At 36.9% G+C, this 19,356-nt stretch overlaps 1 protein-coding gene across 2 annotated transcripts in view; it reads right to left on the bottom strand.

Moving 5' to 3' along the window:
• Window positions 1-14,160, bottom strand: part of LOC132141101 (PDZ domain-containing protein 2-like) — a 72,692-nt gene extending 58,532 nt beyond the window's left edge. The window contains exons 1-2 of one of the 2 annotated variants that reach the window (XM_059550335.1): window positions 13,943-14,160; window positions 3,190-4,087 (exon numbers count right to left, since the gene is read on the bottom strand). In XM_059550335.1, coding sequence (XP_059406318.1) covers window positions 3,190-3,695 — 506 coding nt within the window. In that variant the 5' untranslated portion in view covers window positions 3,696-4,087; window positions 13,943-14,160. The remainder of the gene's footprint in view (window positions 1-3,189; window positions 4,088-13,942) is intronic. The other variant, XM_059550334.1, reaches the window with a different exon arrangement.
• Window positions 14,161-19,356: the final 5,196 nt, after the last annotated feature.

The raw sequence follows: 19,356 nt of genomic DNA, 5'->3' as shown, positions 1-19,356 counted from the left end.
ATGGACACGGAGAACACTAACACACAGGAGACTCTGTTCTTGCTGACCAGCTGTGAATCTCCCGGATACTTAAACAAGAAACTGCCACCTAGTCAGATGTGGAGCTGTTCCAAAAAAGGTTTTATATACTATACATTTATCCCACTGATTAACCTTGTACAATGTAGATGTTTACTAATTTCACTCAATTGTCTAAACTTCCCAGAATAAAATGTCTGTCTGACATTTCTTCCTTTGTTTGGAGAACAGTGACATCATTACTAAGTGTGCCTTAAACAATTTTGTTTGTTTATTTTTTTGTCAGCTGAACCCCTTTGACCTAAAATATTTCATTGAAGTATGGCTTGAAGTCAGATTTTCTGAAACTTGATGTCAACTTTTTGAAAACTACTGTAAAACCTTGACATCCTCAAGAGATGCGATCTTGATATAGCAATGTACAATGCTGTCACCGTCACCATGTCTTTCACACAAGTTCAGACACAAACAGGCTCTCATCTGTGGTTAAGTTCAGTTACCACCAACATTTATGCACTTTGTAGAAACATTTTCAGAAATACTTTTACAATGGAAGCTTAGCAGGCTCATTTCTATGGAGCCAAAAGAGTCTCAATAAAGATAAATGCACACACTACATTCACTTATTCGACACACATGATTCATAAATACAAACACAGGATACACAAATGCGCACAAAATTCACAAATGCACACACAAAATGTAAAAAGCACAGAAGATTCACAAATGCATACAAAATTCAGAAATACACACACAATTCAGAAATGCAAACAACATTTACAAATGCGCTCAAGATTCACAAATGCACAGGACAAGATTCAGAAATGTATTTCTGATGCACACACACATATATCTTGATTTACAAACTGCCTGCGGTCTGTGAACTTCACTGCATTTGTGTGTGAATTTTGAGACTCCCCTGACTTGGCTCGACACACAAATGCCTTTTTTTAAACAGGGAATGATCTGCAACCAATCAGATATCTCCGTTCTTTTAGCCAATCACAAGAACGCACTCCACGTGGGGGATTGTTTACTTATAAGCCAATCACATGAACGCGTTCACACAGCGCGATATGCCTGTGGTGCGGCATATTATAGCCTACTTATTTATGAAATTGTATGAAAATACAGATGTTTAGATTACAATTCAGGTTTATTTTTTATTCTTTTTTACAAAATATAAATTTAAAAATGTCTCAATACATATAGCCCAGTGACTGCAGAAAAAAAGTTAACCATGGATTCATAAATTTGCAATAGGCAATTATTTCATTTTATTGATAAATTTTAATGAAAGTAAAAAAAAAAAGTACACCTTTTTGAATATTAAAATATATCTAAATATTCTTTTGGATGCAATATAGAAGTCACTTTAATTATAATATTCGGTCCCTACATGAAGAGAGAGTCAGTGGTCCGCTGCGAGAGGAAAGTGACTCTCTGACTGCGAAAAGTGGGTCTCCGGCTGCGTAAGGAAAGTGAGTCGTTCGCTTAGGAAAGTGAGTTGATCGCTGCGTGAGGAAAGTGAATCGTTCACTGAGGAAAGTGAGTTGCTCTCTGCGTGAGGAAAGTGAGTCGTTCGCTGCGTGACTCGTGAGGAAAGTGAATCGTTCTTTGCGTGAGGAAAATGAGTCGTTCGCTGCGAGAGGAAAGTGAGTCGTTCGCTGCATGACTCGTGAGGTAAGTGAATCGTTCGCTGAGGAAAGTGAGTCGTTCGCTGATTGGCTTATAAGTAAACAATCCCCCACGTGGGGTGCATTCTTGTGATTGGCTAAAACAAGGGAGATATCTGATTGGTTGCAGATCATTCCCTGTTTAAAAAAAGGCATTTGTGTGTCGAGCCAAGTCAGGGGAGTCTCAAAATTCACACACAAATGCAGTGAAGTTCACAGACCGCAGGCAGTTTGTAAATCAAGATATATGTGTGTGTGCATCAGAAATACATTTCTGAATCTTGTCCTGTGCATTTGTGAATCTTGAGCGCATTTGTAAATGTTGTTTGCATTTCTGAATTGTGTGTGTATTTCTGAATTTTGTGTGCATTTCTGAATTTTGTATGCATTTGTGAATCTTCTGTGCTTTTTAAATTTTGTGTGTGCATTTGTGAATTTTGTGCGCATTTGTGTATCCTGTGTGTGTATTTATGAATTATGTGTGTGCATGTATGAATCCTATGTGTGCATATGTGAATGTAGTGTGTGCATTTATCTTTATTGAGACTCTTTTGGCTCCATACATTTCCCATCCGTTTTTACAAACTGAGAGAAAATGTACATATACAGAACTGTAGATATGCCACATATAATGTCAATAGATGTTAAGTTGCAAATAACCTGGAGTTCTCATTTAATATGTCAGAGCACACTCACATCACATGATTAATAAGGGATGCTTTCAGTGCAGTGACTGCACAGTTTTTCCCATATAAAACTGAGAGATTCAATGACAGGAAAAACTGAATAAATCAGTATGTCTTGTAAATCAGAAAAAGCCATATGCTTACTTGAACCAATGAACAATGAACCAAACCAAGTGTTAAAGGTATAGTTCACCCAAAAATGAAAATTCTGTCATTAAATTACTCATTACCCTCATGTCATTTCATACAAGTCAGTCCTTCATTCATCTTCAAAATTAAGATATTTTTGATGAAATCCGAGAGCTTTCTGACCCTGCATAGACAGCAATGCAACTAGCACATTAAAGACCCAGAATGGTAGTAAGGACATCGTTAAAATAGTCCATCTGACATCAGTGGTTCAAACTTAATGTTATGAAGCTACGAGAAAACTTTTTGTGCACAAAGAAAATGGAAGAATTGTTGAATAAAGTCATTATTTTTGTTTTCTTTGCACACAAAAAGTATTCCTGTAGTGATCCACTGCTGTCACATGGACTATTTTAACAATGTCCTTACCACCTTTCTGGGACTTGAATGTGTCAGTTGCGTTGCTGTTTATGAAAGGTCAGAAAGCTCTCGGATTTCATCAAAAAATATCTTAATTTGTGTTCTGAAGATGAACATAGGTATTATGGGTTTGGAACAACATGAGCATAAGTAACTAGTGACAGATTTATAATTTTTGGGTGAATTATCTTTTAAAAGCCCGAATATGACATATAGCTCACGTCTTTATACGGGACTGTAAACAAATCCAGACATCTTACCTGGCTCCGGTGACATTGACCCCAACCATCAACTGTCCGTTTAGTGACAGAAGCTCATCCCGCAGTTTGATTTCTCCACAACGGGCCGCTGGGCTGTTCTTTTTCACTTCAGTCACCCAAATGCACCCGACGTCCAAGACAGGACCTTTATCGCTCTTCCTGCGCCTCCTCCTGACCCCTTTCTTCTTCCCCTCGGGGTCTCCAAAAATGGGAATATTTCCAAAGCTGAGTCCAAACTCTGGTCCATCTTCCTCAGACTTGTTCAGGTAGACTGCTCTCACCTCAACATCGATTTCCTCTCTGAATTGCCTGCTAGCGTACAGAGGACTTTCAAATTCAGCAAAATTTAGCTGGATGTATTCCACAAGCTTGCGGATGGCAGCCTTGCAAACACAGCCTGTGCTCATCTGAGGCTCACTGCCCTCATCTCTGTCCTTTTCTCGTGCCCAAAGCCAGTTCTCCAGCAGAGGTAGATGGCTCAGGGCATTTTCTTGGGTGATAGGCATCCTAGCTGTTGCTGCTGGGCCTGCCTGGGCCGCCCCTGCATGTTGAGTCAAGGCTCTCCAGTGGTGGCTGTAATCAGACGCATTAAAATGGCTTCACATTCCTCTCGAAATGACACGGTGACCTCACAGACTTCAGATCCAGAGCGCTGCCGTCCATCGATAATACACTTAGCCCACAGAGCTCCATGATGTCATCCGCAGAAACAAAAGGAAAGCGCAGAGATTGAGGAAGTAGGGCACGTTTATGCTTTGAGGGGTAACAAGAGAACGTGTGCCATTAGCGGGTCGTCTTGGTGTGTGCCAAATCTGATTTCCAATACCATTAAAGTGGAGAATAGTGGATAGCTGGGAGTCGAGATCTATCCTGACTCACAGGCGCCACAGACGTCCACCTAATCAAAAAGAAAATAAATAGAAATGCCATTACAAAGCAAATCAGCAGGCATGAACTCATGTTAAAGTACTGCAGTCATGGATCATTTGCTACTCAGCCACAGTACGGACAGGAACAGAAATTGGCGTTAAGTATGGCAACAAAGAAAGCTTCCTATATATACCAGCCATTTTATTTGACTGACAGAATTCATGAACTGGAAACGGTTCTAATAATAGCCTTATGGGCCTTTTACAGATGTGTTATTTGGCTGTTTATATAGACATTCAGTTGGGGCAGAATCACTGCGGTTGAGATTATTCAATGCACGGCGAGTAGATAGGAAGGAAAAGCAAACTTGCTTTCAGTTCTTATTCACCTTAACCTTGTGGAATGCAACCTGACAATAAACATTGGAGCTGCCAGCAAGATGTTGTGATGGTGTAGCTCAAACTATTGGACTTGCAGACCATATTTCTGGCTTATTTAAGTACATGTTGTAGACAAAGACCACAAGCAAATTGCTACTCTGGGGTTTTGCTCAAAATAACACGATTTTGGCTTCTATGAGCGTCACACAATCTACTAGGGCTTTCATATGTGAGCAAAATCTTTCAGCGAGATAATGGATCATTTATGTGTAACAATATATCAACATTACATTAATGTCCATTATGAGGGAAAAAATTATTAAACTGTGAGAAGATCACTTAGCGCTACTATTTAAACAAATATAACCACTAAACTATTTAAACAATATAACCATCTGTCAGCTGAAGTCATATGGATCAGACTAGAAGAGTAAATGACAGCCAATACCAGAATACAGAAGCCACCCACCCCTTTCAAAAGTTTAACCTCAATAAGTCACATGTAATTTATAAATGGCAATTCTAAAACATTTCTATCAACAACCAGACATGCAATATGCAATCATGTCAGTGAAAATATGAGTAACGAAAGCAAAATGACAATATTGCATATGAAAACATGCTTACAGGGAAGCTTTGCCTTCCACAGGAATGTGACACACTTATTTGTCTGTTAAGAGATGTCCTTACATACACTACAACAGTTTCCTACAATTTACTAGATTGCATCAAAATGAAAAATGAAAAATATCACAATGTATCAAGATATTTCTCCTACCTTTTCACATTTTATGGGATTTATTCCTTACTCCATTTAAGCACATATAGGCTATGACCCTCCCCGTGGTGTGCTGTCACAGTGACACAGAAGGTCTGCAGACCCCAGACTTACCCTCTGAAAAGACCCACATGTAATAGGATTAGTCTCACCCCTCCTTTGTGCCACTTACAAACACAATGACCTCCCATATTCTCTTTGGTTGAGTCGCTGAATGGCCAGTTCAAGTGTTTATATTTCTGCCATCGTGTCATTCATGATTATTGATGTTTTCCTTCCTCACTTAAGAACTTCTTTAACAAAGCAAATGCAGATATATAAAACACTTGCACACATTAAATAAGATGTTTGTTAATATGCTAAATTTTGGTGCTAATTTACATCCTTGATGAACCCGAATTTTGAGAAATGTCATGTTTGGAGGGAAATGTGTCTTTAAAATGAATGTTAATCATCAGGAGCTACTTCCCCCAGTCCAGTGGCAGAAAAGTGTCTGCAAACATTCTTAAGCCATTGACACTGAGAAGAGCCAATGACAACATCCCCATGAACAGCCTCATGATAAAGAAAGAAAGCTGCTGTGTTCTTCATTGAATTGACCCATATTAAAGACCCATAGAGAGGGATTAAAGCTATAGAGGACCATTTTTCTTTGATATTTATTAAATAGGCACACTTACAGGCGTACTTGGCTTTATCCACAGCAGAGACACAATAATAAAAGCACTGCATTTGATAGTGTGACGGGAAAACCATGTGGCACTAGTTAAATCGAAAAAATGCGATCAACACTGGATTATTATCACAGTAAAAAAGTTCCATATTGCTAGAATAAAACATCCTTTCATATTAAAACAAACAAGATTTACCATCATCAAAATCAGGCCTGTCAGGCATAGGTTTTAAAAAGAACAATAAAAAAAGATTAAAGATGTCTTATATGGCTAATAATGACCATTAAACTCTGTGCTTGGGTCCCTTAGATTAATTAAAACAGTAATTTTGTTTTGATTATACTAGAACAAAACACTTCTCCAGCTTAGCCAAACAATGAGTTCAGAGCTCTGTAAATACATTCATAATAAAAAAAGAAATGAGAGAATATTTCAAAGAGAAGCATTCCAACTCCAGAGTCCAACAGAAATTGTCACTCTGTGAGGGTGTTCTTTCAACTCCTCTTTGTTTTATCCATTAGGATCACATTACTGAGCTCTCTCGTCATTTAATAGAAGTGTTTATCATGGACATGGATGTGTTCATCCTGAAACTTTCCTTTACTTTAATTCGCATACGCACACTTGACATACAAATCAAACGAGCTCACGCCATGAAGTGATTCCTGAAAAAAAAATAGGAATATCTTAAGAAATGAATGCTGCGGTCGGAGAACACTGACTGACAAATAATAAAGTTGGATGCCAACTGTGGAAACATGAATTAACTTGAGTTTTCTAAAGAAGCGCTGTACTGCCACTAATCATAGAGGTCTTGCTGAGAGCAGCCGTAAACGGGTTCACTCCAGCATGAGGTTCTGCCCTCAGGCCCACGACAGTGCTTTATAATCTACAGCCATCGATTATGTGGTGGACTTCATCTCTTCTTTGATCTGACAAATGTGATTCTTTATAACTTAAGTAATGGGTATCACTATTGACAAAAATATTTGAGTTGCCAAAATAAATAGATCTTGCTCAACAACATCTATTCATGGGACTGAACTTTTTGAAATGCTAAAAAGTATGTTTTTTTTTCAAGTTAATGAGGCACTAGAAGTACAGGATACAGTGTGGCTGTATTATTGTACCCTAGTTCACAAAGGCTACTGTCAGATTGCCAACAAAGACTGGTTAATAGAGCAACAAATTGGAGCTTTAATGTGTCTATAAGAAACTGATTCAGTAACTAACCACTCGTTTTATAAATCCTTATTTGAGAAAATGTAGCACATTGAAAGGGAAGCAGTTTGATTCTAGAAGAAATCTGTCCACTGCTGCTTGTTAATAATGTGAATGCAGATGGATATCAATTAGGGCAATCTACTAAGGGGCCATTTACACGGCAATGTTTTCAGCCAAAAACGGGAAACTTTTTATGCATTTTGTCTCTTCGGTTACACTACAACGGCATTTTTGGGGACTGAAAATGCATATTTTTAAAAACGGGATCGATAAAACGCCACTGTTGTCATTTCCGTGTAAACACCCAATACAGGGATCTTTGAAAACAGTGACGTCATGCGTGTGTGTAGTACATGTTATTTATTTATTCATTTTTTGTAGTACGTGTTAGGTATGTAGACATTAGCAGTACGTGTCGATTTTAAAGGCAAGCGCTAACAAACACACACAACAATGGTGGAGTACAGGGTACTGTTGTTGCTTCTCAAGAGTTTGCTAATGCTTCTTCAGCAAAGTGTGGATTTACTTCACCAGTATTACTATCAACAGCAGAGATGCATAATATACAGTACAACATATAATCGTCACTTCCCTACTGGTACTGTTTACTTACAAGGTGACAGCACCAACTACTGTCCTGGCATACATAATGGCCACTGTAACTGTCTGATGAGCGTTGGAAGTATTTGTTTACCAACCTTTATTTCCATTTCCCAAGTATCAAACACCTCCCCTTCTTCCTCCAGGCCATATGGCTACAGATTACTGAACCCCCATTTTAACTCATCCTAAAGCCTTGTGGATACAATCATACTGTATACTGTTAGACTGAGAAAAGAAATGGATGCTAATATCTATTTTAAAGACTACTGGCTGATTAATCTGTATATTGACCATTGTGGTCCAACCTAACTATCGGTATCAGTCGACCTCCACAAAATCCACAAAACCAAAATCCACAAAATACTGAATCCTGAATAAATAAGCTTTCCATTGATGTATGCTTTGTTAGGATCGGACAATATTTGGCTGAGATACAACTACTAGAAAATCTGGAATCTGAGGGTGCATAAAAAATGTAAAAAAAAAAAAAAATTGAGAAAATCGGCTTTAAAGTTGTCCAAATGCAGTCCTTAGCTATGCATATTACTAATCAAAAATTACGTTTTTATATATTTATGGTAGAAAATTTACAAAATATCTTCAGAGAATATGACCTTTACTTAATATCCTAATGATTTTTGCCATAAAAGAAAAATCGATAATTTTGACCCATATAATGTATTGTTGGCTATTGCTACAAATATACCTGTGCGACTTTTTGTGGTCCAGGGTCAAATTTAATTTCACATACTAAAATATGTTAATTTTTTTAAACATAAGTATTATGGTTTCATTTAAAATATTCAGCAGCACAAATGATTACAAAATTGATGATGATAAAAATATTTTTTATTATAGGTATCTTTTCTTGTGTTTTTGTTCAGCCATTTTGTCAGTGCTTTATTATAGACTTCTAGGATTGCTAATTCACAACAGAAGACGATTATTAGGTTGAACGTTCAGAATACGATTCCATAGGTTATATTTCAGCATGAATTTCGCGAATGGACAGCGACTCTTTAGTAGCACGTAGAACGCGTTCATGTCAAGTAAAGTTTTTGGGAAAAGCGCGTGGAATTGCGGCGAGCGTTTATAACCTTGCACGTTGAGAGCGCTCTTCAGAGCTAAGATACATTGTTATCGGGAAACTCGACCCAGATCAGATTTAAGCATTCATTAGTGAATCGGTTCAAAGGAGTCATTAGTTCGCAAATCGGACGAGTCGTTAGTGGACAGATATGCTCATATGCTCCGCGCATAAAACGTTACTCCCAAATATATTTTTAGGTCGCACAGATTAAATTTCAGGAGCATATGCGACAAAAATGTTGCCAATTTCAAGCCTTGTAGAAGCTGCTAAACTTTCTAGCTAGAAGTAAGCAATAACCAACATGGCATTACTTTGCTAAGTTAGCCCAGAATCGTTTTACATTAATGTTATGGAATCATGACAAAAGTGATCAATTGATTGGTCAAATTTTACTAGACCTGCATATAAAAATGAAAGACAATATATTGGATTTGCTTACATGAATCACCCGTGTTCACAGTCTTCGTCAATCAACTGAAGCTTTTCACGTGAGTGGATGGTTGGGTGTGTGGCATTCAGAACGGTGCGCGTACACTTTGAACTTCAATCGTGACAAATTATTGGACTACTTGCGGAGTGACATGACGACATGATTCAAAGGCACAAAAAACGTTAACAGCGGTGAGCGATCTACGTTTACCAATACCCGACCCATCGCAACCGCCTACACCCCGACCCCCCCAAAACCCCCAAAAGAATCACACCCCTGAGTAAAAGCTGCTGAAAATTCAGCATTGACATCATAGGAATAAATTACATTTTAAAAATATACTAAATAGAAAATATATTTTAAAAAATAATAACAACAACAACTAACGTTTAATTAAAAATTCTGTAAAAGACCTATTCATTCTCTATTAAGCATGTTATAATGATTGCTTTAAATATCAAGAATGACTTTGAATTGTTTTTGGATTAAATTCATTTTTCATTATCAAACTAAACAGGACTATATTAAAACGGTAAGGGCTTATAAAAATAAACACTAACCCATTCTAACTGGTAGCCCACTATTTGCCTTTTTAATGACTAATAAAACACTAATAGAATACAGCTGCATCAGAATAATGTTATGCATCAGGCACCATGCTGTGCTACTGTCTGTGTTCATTGGTTGTACTCATATTTTAACATAAGGTAGCAGTATCTGGAGTCATACAGTCTGGAACCTTCCACACACCTGCCCGCTCTTTCAGTCCTTTCAGCGAACACATGGAGAACGCCTGTCTGACTCTCAGCTACAAAACAGTGTAAGAAATGATCCTCACGTCTCACGAGTCAACAAGCACTTTGTGGTTTACAGCCCAAAATAGCAATTCAGTCTCAACTAACACAAACATCTTTGGATTTTTCCAGAAAGACTTGACAGGTGTTTTCAAAATGTGCCTTTGCCAGTTGTTCAGAAGGGTACGCTTACAGTAACCTACAGAAAATCTGAGCCATTCAAGGAAAGATTTTGACTTCAAGATCATAATATCCTACTCAAATGCTTTGATAACTGCTTTTTTACCTAAACATACAAAACCTTTTACCTGCTTGCCAACATAATATTTTTAGTTAGCAGGGCCATATTTGTAGTCTAGCTGAGCATATGGTTTTCAGGTTTTAATGAGGTCACCTCTAGGGAAGGATTCAACAAAGATTTTGGCACTTAAAGGATTGACTTTAAGCATCAATACAAACAAACTTGAATACTTAAAGTATTCAAATGTTGTGAAACACTTACGGTGCGAAAAAAGTGAAGGAACTAAAACAGGAGGGGGCACTTCCCAGCCGAATGTGAGAGAAGGCCGTGGGGGGTGGGCACAGTGGCAGTGCAATTTACGCAGATGTCAGAGGTGAGCCACTGTAGGAGTGAGACCCCCTCATTCAGATTCATTCATGCACTCTCCGTTCTCATTGAAGACAATGAAATGCACTTACAGGGGGCTCTAATATGTAAATGAAACCCTAGACAGGGTACAATTCATCAAGTACCCATACTTGCCATAAAGACCAATATAGTGATGGCCAACCACAAATGAATGGCTGTTTTCAATGTGATTTACAATGATGCCAATACGGACTGAAATAGGGCAGTAATGAATGGAAGGATTTTCAATGGAAGCTCTAAATCTGATTATTTTTGGGCCCTTTATTGGTAATGCATCTGGTTTTAAGAGATTTTTTTAGGTTGTTTTAGTCTTTGATCAGTTCTAAAAAAAAAAAAAAAAAAAAAAAACATATATTGCTGGATATTGGCAGTGTTAAGTTTAGGTTTTTCACTTCAGATAAAACATTCAAACATCCAAAAAAAGAAAAAGCAATTCATTTACTTGCCATTTTAACATAAGGTAACACTGGAAACCCGCTGAGTTTCTAGCCTTTCAAACTGGGGTACAGGCAGCCCAATTAAACAATGTGTCCCCATATTTTGAAACTCTAATGTAATACTGAACGATACAAGTAGATGTGAATTATGTTGTTAACAATGGATTGTAGGTAAACCACTACAAATGATTCAGTGCATGAATGAACTGTCCAAATGAATCAAACTGAATGACAATCACTTTCAGACCTTTCTGCAAACTTGTTTGGATCGGTAGTGATCTGGCATCGCTGAAGTTCTGATCCTAAAAAAACTCATGGAAAACACAACAGGATTGCTGAAATGCCAAGAATTTACAGTGTAAATAAGTTAACCACAACACATCACAGCAATTGGGGGAAGTCGTGTAATAGGATTTTGGGTGTTATGGGATTTTGCCATCACAGGGGGAAGTCGTGGCCTAGTGGTTAGAGAGTTTGGCTTTTGAGTTCGAGTCTCGGGCCGGCAATACTACGACTGAGATGCCCTTGAGCAAGGCACTGAACCCCCAACTGCTCCCCAGGTGCCACAGCATAAATGGCTGCCTACTGCTCCGGGTGTGTGTTCACTGCTGTGTGTGTGCACAAAATTCACATGGGTTAAATGCAGAGCACGAATTCTGAGTATGGGTCACCATACTTGGCTGTATGTCACATCACTTTTGAATATTATACAAACTAGAAATTCATAAATATACAGAAAAAAATGACTTTAGCGATGCCAACACTGCTCTAAGTGTAGGAAATGTTAATAGTCTGCTTTGGTTTAATCTATTTCTATAAGATTATTTCATACAAGCAGAGATCCATTCAAATGTGTCCCCATTCATCTCTGAACTTTGGCCATCATTCCTTTAACAGATAACCACACAGGCAAAATTTATGTAAACCACCTAATGTCAACCATACAAAGACAAATATTTGGATGCTCTACATCACATCCAGAAGCTGCAATCTTCTCTATGAGATGGGCTGTCCTTCCTTACTCTTTGTTTAATGGTGCAGTATGAGATGTACAGATGTAATCCTCCAGAAGAGAATTTGATCTAGAGGGGGCGGGTTGGTTCAGTCCTGTGGTCTCCCCACTGGATGTGCCATGTATTGCTGTTGGGCGGTGTGCCAGATGCCGTGCAGCTTAAACCAAAAACAACAACTATACCACAACCCACTGACACTCCCCTGCTTCCAGTCTCCCCATTCTCTCTGAGACGCACCATTACGGTCTTTTTTTAGACTATACACACTGCTGTTCACTTTTTCCAGGATGACCACTCTGCTTCAGTGCACTAGGATGCTGCTGAGGGTTCATGCGTGAAAAGATATTTAATGTATGACGCATTAAGAAGAAAAAGAATTGGTATTTTCATGATCTATAGCTTACTACCATGAAGTGACTATGGAGAAAACAAGCAGGTCAGTAGCATTCTAATGCATTGTGGACTTTACAGGGCACAAAATAATTATTGTCATATGAATTTGAAACTATGCAAATTAAAAAATGATCACATGATAGCTGATAACTTTTAAGATGGATGATGAATAAATGCCTCCAAATTTACAATGTCATAATGCAGACTGGCACTATTAGTTAAGGCTTCTGGCTTGGATATATATATATATTTTTATATGAACATAACTGGGAATTTGAGAATATTACACGAAAAAAGGAGTCAAGATGGATCTTGTTCAGAAGTTTGACCATCATGATCTGCATGCAAGTGCATGTTGCATTTAAAGTACACAATAAGAAACAGGTCATTAGATCACATTAAATGACTGGATATTTTTGCTTTTCCCAGAGGTATAGGAACAATGGTATAATGGTAATGTGAGGTCTAAACGCTGACTGCCATGACTGACAACAGAGTGAAATTCTCCCTCCTCAGCAGAAACAGACACAAACAAAGGGAGGAGACCTACATAAGTGAACGCATCAGATGGAGCACATAACTGTCAGCCAAACAGTCACCTAATGCACATACACGGATGTAAAGAGATGCATTAAAACACAGGTAATGCATACTCACACTTCAGGTGAATGGATGAGAACTATGTGTACACAACACAGACAGGCATATCACTATGTCCATAAGTAGCTAACAAAATTGTGCATTAATTTATTATATATATAAATCAACTTACAGTATGCCAAGGCTGCAGGTTTTGGATTCAAGGACAATAATAAGACTAATCTCTTTAATGGCACTCTTTCATATGCTTTATTGTTAAATAACGTGTATAATTATTATTAGTAGCACTAGTAATAGTAGTCAATTCAATGATATTTGATGTCAACATGGCATGGGGGTGACCCATTCCATAGAGAACTTTTTTTCTCTAATATTATGAATAATGTAAATGTACACAATGTATATAATTTTTAACCAATTTCTCAAGCGTTTCGTTTTATTTATTTAATAAATAAATAAATGTACACTGAGTGCACAAATTAGCTAAAAATCAGTACCCAAATTAACTAACCAGTGCTGAAACCTATGAATGCTAACTTACTCATTTTTAAAAGTAGTTAGTTTCACAAATGTAAGGTTAATAACTTAACAGAGGAAAGGCAGTGATTTTTTTTTCAGTTATAATGACAAATACAGTAACACTGTTGTTTAGTAGTAGGCTAATAACCCATTATGTATAAATCAGCATACTGTAGATGTCCGTTAGACAACATTTGTCCATGAATGTCTTGGCACAGCCAGCCACAAGGCAAAAATGCGAAAGGAATTTAGTCAAGGGAGACTCAGTGAAGCTATAAACTATATAAACTAAAACTTACCATCCGTACAACTGCATTAAACAGTGTTGGCAGACTGCATTTCCATTACTAGAAGAAATTTTAATCCAAATCAATGAAATCCGATTCACAAGTCGAGTGATCTGGGAAAGAGGAGCCTTCCACATGCACACCGAACAGCTGAACTTTTTTCGTCTGAGTGTTATTGTGGAAATCCGCCTCCCTTTTGGTCAACTTTGACAACTCTTTCACAAAGGATGCAGCAGTAACAGTAAAGGCTCAGTTTTAACACATACACGCGATTCGCAGTGGGGAATGACGCAGGGAGTGGGCGGAGCAACACCGCTGCTGCTGCTGCTGCTGTTTAATTAGCTGCTGCTGGATCAGTCTATAAACACAGAGCAGTTGTTAAATGCCTCGAGGTAAATTGATCTTTTAGAGCCATATTTGGCAGTTTTAAGGTTTAAAAATGACTTCAAACTGAGAGACCACTGTGTAATGTTAAGAGGTAATAACTTTTAAACAGTTATTTTACAAAATTTATATTAATCTGTTATATTTTGGTTTTATCATAACAGCAGTAATTAGCTACGGAGATTTATTTGTAAAAATTAATTGCTCCAATTCATTCGATTCAAGTAGGCCTACTTATATAAGTGAATAAACTTAAATATAAGTATGTTTCTGTCAATATAATCTACAATTACTAAAAGTATGAATCATAACCTCTGGAAATCCCCAGATGAGATTTGTCAGGGCATGGCAAATTAGATCATAAAAACCAAGATTTAAGACTCCCAACTCCTTTTCGGACCAGACTTGTCCTGCCTTTAGTCTCATGCAGTGTCCTCACAAACAGAATCAATGCCTCGAAGCTTAAATAAACAAAATACCTTGTTAAAAGCAGCAACTTTTTTGTGAGGAACTGTATGTTCCAAAAAACTGCTGCAATATTTTCGTTTGCTCTCAAAAACAATGCAAAGCATGCGAACATCTCTGTTTATGATTGAAATCCTGATTAGAAATGGGACAGGGGCTGTAGATTTGTTAGCTTTGATTTGACTTGATTACAGTTATGTCTTATATCAGCATATAATATTCATTATTATTCATTTATTATTCACTTTTATGTAATACCACTGATTGGAGGTGGAGAATCATAAAATCATTGTTTTACAAACCGTGGATTTTTTTTAAATGTAATATTCAGAAGGCTGTTCTGCAGATGAAATACTGTACTCTTCAACTGCAGGAATCCATAGAATCAATGGGGTACACAGGCATTCTTGGGCCCAGGTGGTTTTGATTTGGGAGGCGCTTATGTGCCTTTAGGTCATTTATTATTTCAAGGGAAGTGAAATTAACAATGAAGACAATGTTGCACTTTCAGACTGCTGGACACCCACAGATTGACCACAGGTCATGCCAAGTCGAGCAGACACATTTTGGAAGACGTAACAATCACAAAGCAAAATTATAGAAATAGAATAGACATTAATGCAAAAGAAAAATGACATCACACCTTGAGAGAGTACTCTCCCCTTGATTTTATGTCTACATTTTGTTTTACTTCCAGATTGTATTGAAATAATTAATTTAACACAAAGCAATCACCCCCATGAGTTCATGCTGTAGACCTACTCCTCAAGTTGCAACTACAGTATTCTCAGTTATGTCTGCATGAAATTTCCACATTTCAGTTTTTCAAAACATTCCTTCCAATCTCTGCCAAATTAGAAAGTGTTGGCTTGCAGCAGTGTTCAGGTCATACCAAAAATATTCAATTGGATGAATGTCTCAGCACAGACTGAACCATTCCTGATTGTATTTTTTTTTCACAAAGTAATCATCACCATTACATTTCAGAGGTTATATACATAGGTTTATTTTTTAAATCATCACTATTGAGTTTCATTGGTAAAATTAAGGAATTATTTAATTTATTTATGGCATTAATGACTGTAAATACTCAATAATAATAAAAAATTTGTGTCTTAGTAGTGACATGCCATTTATATCTAATGTTGTCACTTGATATTGAAAAACAAATCTAAATCATAAACATAAATCTTTTTATTTATGTTCATGCTTTTTAAAATAAAATGTATATAAAGGGGACTACAAAAGTATATTCTGATCTGTTGTTAGTTATGAAACTAACACTGATATTTATTTTTGCAGTCAAGGAGTTGAACACATAACTGTTAGGTCTGCTTAAGAACTTTGCCAAAACAGATAAACAAATCATAAATATTTCCAGTGTTGGTAGGCTACAGCAAATAAGAGGTTACTGTGTATCGAATCTTCACAGCACATATTTCATAACACTGCCTAGATTCTTATCTGTGATGCGAACGGGAGCCAGCATCACATTTGCAGCTCGCTTGATAATAAGCAGTTCTTGCTAATCTATAGATCATATCGACCACACTTTCATGAACTTACGAGTTAATTTTCTGAGAAAGACACCAAGTATAGCAGAATTCTGTCAGCTAGCAGGGTGGACTGTGTTTTAAATCAGCAAAGACGTTGGATAAGTCAACGTAATCACAAGCTTCCAAGCCTCAACATTTCCCGACGGGAATATGCATGTCAAACACTTTCCCTTTAAGGAAAAGACAGAATTTTACATAACTATGAGTCATCATTGACAATGCCAGAGCAACATGTTTCAACCATATCGAAGGATGAAGGTGTTATGCTCGCTTCTGACCCCTTGGCTGAGCATTTTCTTTCAGTGTTAAGAGATGAGCTAAGCTGAAATATTAGTGCAGTGAGGCTATTGCACAAGCAGACATAATACAACCTTCCACCACAGCTGCCCAGATGGCCAAACGTCTGCAGAAACCAGACAGCACACCAGGCCAGACACAAGAATAGACTGGACACTCAACACTTTATGTTGGTGGTAAACAAGCATCCACTGCTTTGGGAGAAGACAATGTAAAATGACCAAAAAAGAAGAGCGTGTGAATACAAGAACCCTGACATAAGAGAAACTCTGTTCACCAACTAATGTGGAATAAAAACTCTCAACAGGGTAAACACAAACCTATTCTCAATTTGTTTTTTGGATCTGGGGTTTTTCCATCTAGAATTACAGCAATGATGTATACATACAAATGGATAGTCAGCAATCTAGAAGCCAACATACATTCATTTCCATAGCTGAAATGCTCATTAGTGGTTGTATAAGTTTGCATAACTTCAAATGCTTAACTTTGGAAGTATATACCTCTGTGCTTCGGAAAATGCAACATTCCAACATTCTGGATGAAGATGGGCTGCAAATGCTTTGTAATTTTATTATTATTATTTTTTTAAGAAATTAATGCTTATTAATTAATGCATGTTGCACCAAATCAGCATATTAGAGTGATTTCTGAAGGGTCATGTGAGACTTAAATAGGAAAGCAATGTAAATTGTACTAATATTTCACAATGCTACCGTTTTGGTTTACTGTTTTACTGCCTTGGTGAGGATACGAGACTTCTTTCAAAAACATTTTCAAAAAAGTTACCCATTCCTGACGTTTGAACAGTCGTATATCTGTTAGTCATACAAAATTAATTTACATGACATTCTAAAAAAAAAAAACAATTGCTTAAGTAACTTATAATATTTGTAGGTGTCCATTTTTTGACATTTGTCTCCCATATGTGAAAAATGAAAATTAATTGAACAAATCTGATGCATCAAATGCAGGACTTGCTTCTTCACAAAATAAATAACAGACGATGTTTGAGGCACTTTCAAGACCGTAGTTTATTTCATGGGAATAAGAAAGTATATACATTGGGCTCCCTTTATAGTGAGTCCTAAAGCTACACACACAATTTTAATTTTCTGTCACTCTGAGACACTTTTCAGACACTTCAAAAATCCCCCATGTCTTAAGTCGACTCTTTTAAACAATTGGTGGATTTCCCAGACCATCGCTACATACAATTAACCATTGTGAAGCAAGCATTTACCATCATTCTGAAAGAAACAAACAGCAAAACAAAAGCATCTTGATTTTTTAATTATTGCTATAAAAAGGAATACAAATCAACATAATGACAGTAACTAAACATTGAAATATGATGACTGAACAAAGGCTTGTGTAAGAAAACTAAATTTAGACATGCTTGTGCTAGCTTTTACATGCCAGGCAAAATAAAGATTGATGCAGTTTGCTCATATGGTATGCAGTATGAAACTATACAGATTCAACTAGATTGTGACCGAATGCCAATCCATCCGACCATCCTATCTCCAATCAGCTAATTATAATAACATAATATCAAAAATATACTGACTTGAGAAAATGGAGGAATCTGCTCTTGCATATAAAAGTCACATTTTTGAAGGTTATGAATTATTTTTAAATCCCATGTTTGTTTAGAAGTGAGAGTACACTCACCCTACCATAAAACTTCCCTTATAACCTTGAGAACTTTTATATATCAGTGGAAAATGTCTAAAGAAAATTAAGCTGTATGCCTTATATATCTTTATTTTTTGGGAGCACAGACTTCTTAGAATTAAACTCCTGTGGTCGGTTTCTTTAATTTCTGGTAGCATATATAAAGGGTATGATGCCTTTGAGGAAGTTACAACCAATTTCTGAATCTAGCTCCATTAATGCCATGTCACAAAGAGCTACAGAACATACTGCACCTTGAGAGCTATGCATTCTGTAACCAATCTCAGGCACATAGAAATACATTTAAATCAATCAGAATTCACATGAGGAATCACCACAATAAATGTGTGAAGAGGTAGAGTTTGAAGTTGTGGGGTGTTACGGACAGAACAGAAAGAATCGAGGGAATCGGTGGGAATGGCAGGAATTAAAAAATAATCAAAAGAATAATAAAAAGAATTTCCATTCCCTAAATTTGCATTTACTAGCAATCAAAATGCTGTTTGATTCTTTTGTTTCAGTAGTGTGAATTTGACAATCTATTAACACTAACACTTGCCACAAACTACTAATCTGTCCTTTTTGGTTTCTTTTCGGGCTTCATTATTAGAATGAAGACAAATTTAATAAAAAAATAAAATAAAATGACAATACACTGCAGTGTACTTTATTTCTTGAGCAGTTGTTGAGTCGTACCATATGCAGATTAATCAGTTTTAATTAAATGCACAAAACTGATAACAAATCAAAAGTATATCCTTGCTTAATTCTCCAATTGTAAAATCTGTTAGGCACCCAACACAGATGTCCAGACAAGAAAAGAAAAGAAAAAAAAAAATTTGTGTGACGATGCAAATGGTAAACGCTCCAACAGTCCACGGTGGGAAGGTAGCCAAATGCATGATTCAACTGATCAAATGATTCAACAAGGACAAAATAAAGTGGTCCCCTTATCAAAAAACAGAGAAATCCAATCAAAGATCTTGTAGAGAGATTAGAGAGGAAGGAATATCTACAAGGACATTTTGACACACCAGGTCTAGCTGA

This window comes from Carassius carassius, chromosome 5 (genome assembly GCF_963082965.1).
Source record: "Carassius carassius chromosome 5, fCarCar2.1, whole genome shotgun sequence".
NCBI lineage: Eukaryota > Metazoa > Chordata > Actinopteri > Cypriniformes > Cyprinidae > Carassius > Carassius carassius.
Note: the sequence above shows the minus strand (reverse complement) of the source record. Positions and strands in the feature narration are given on the sequence as shown.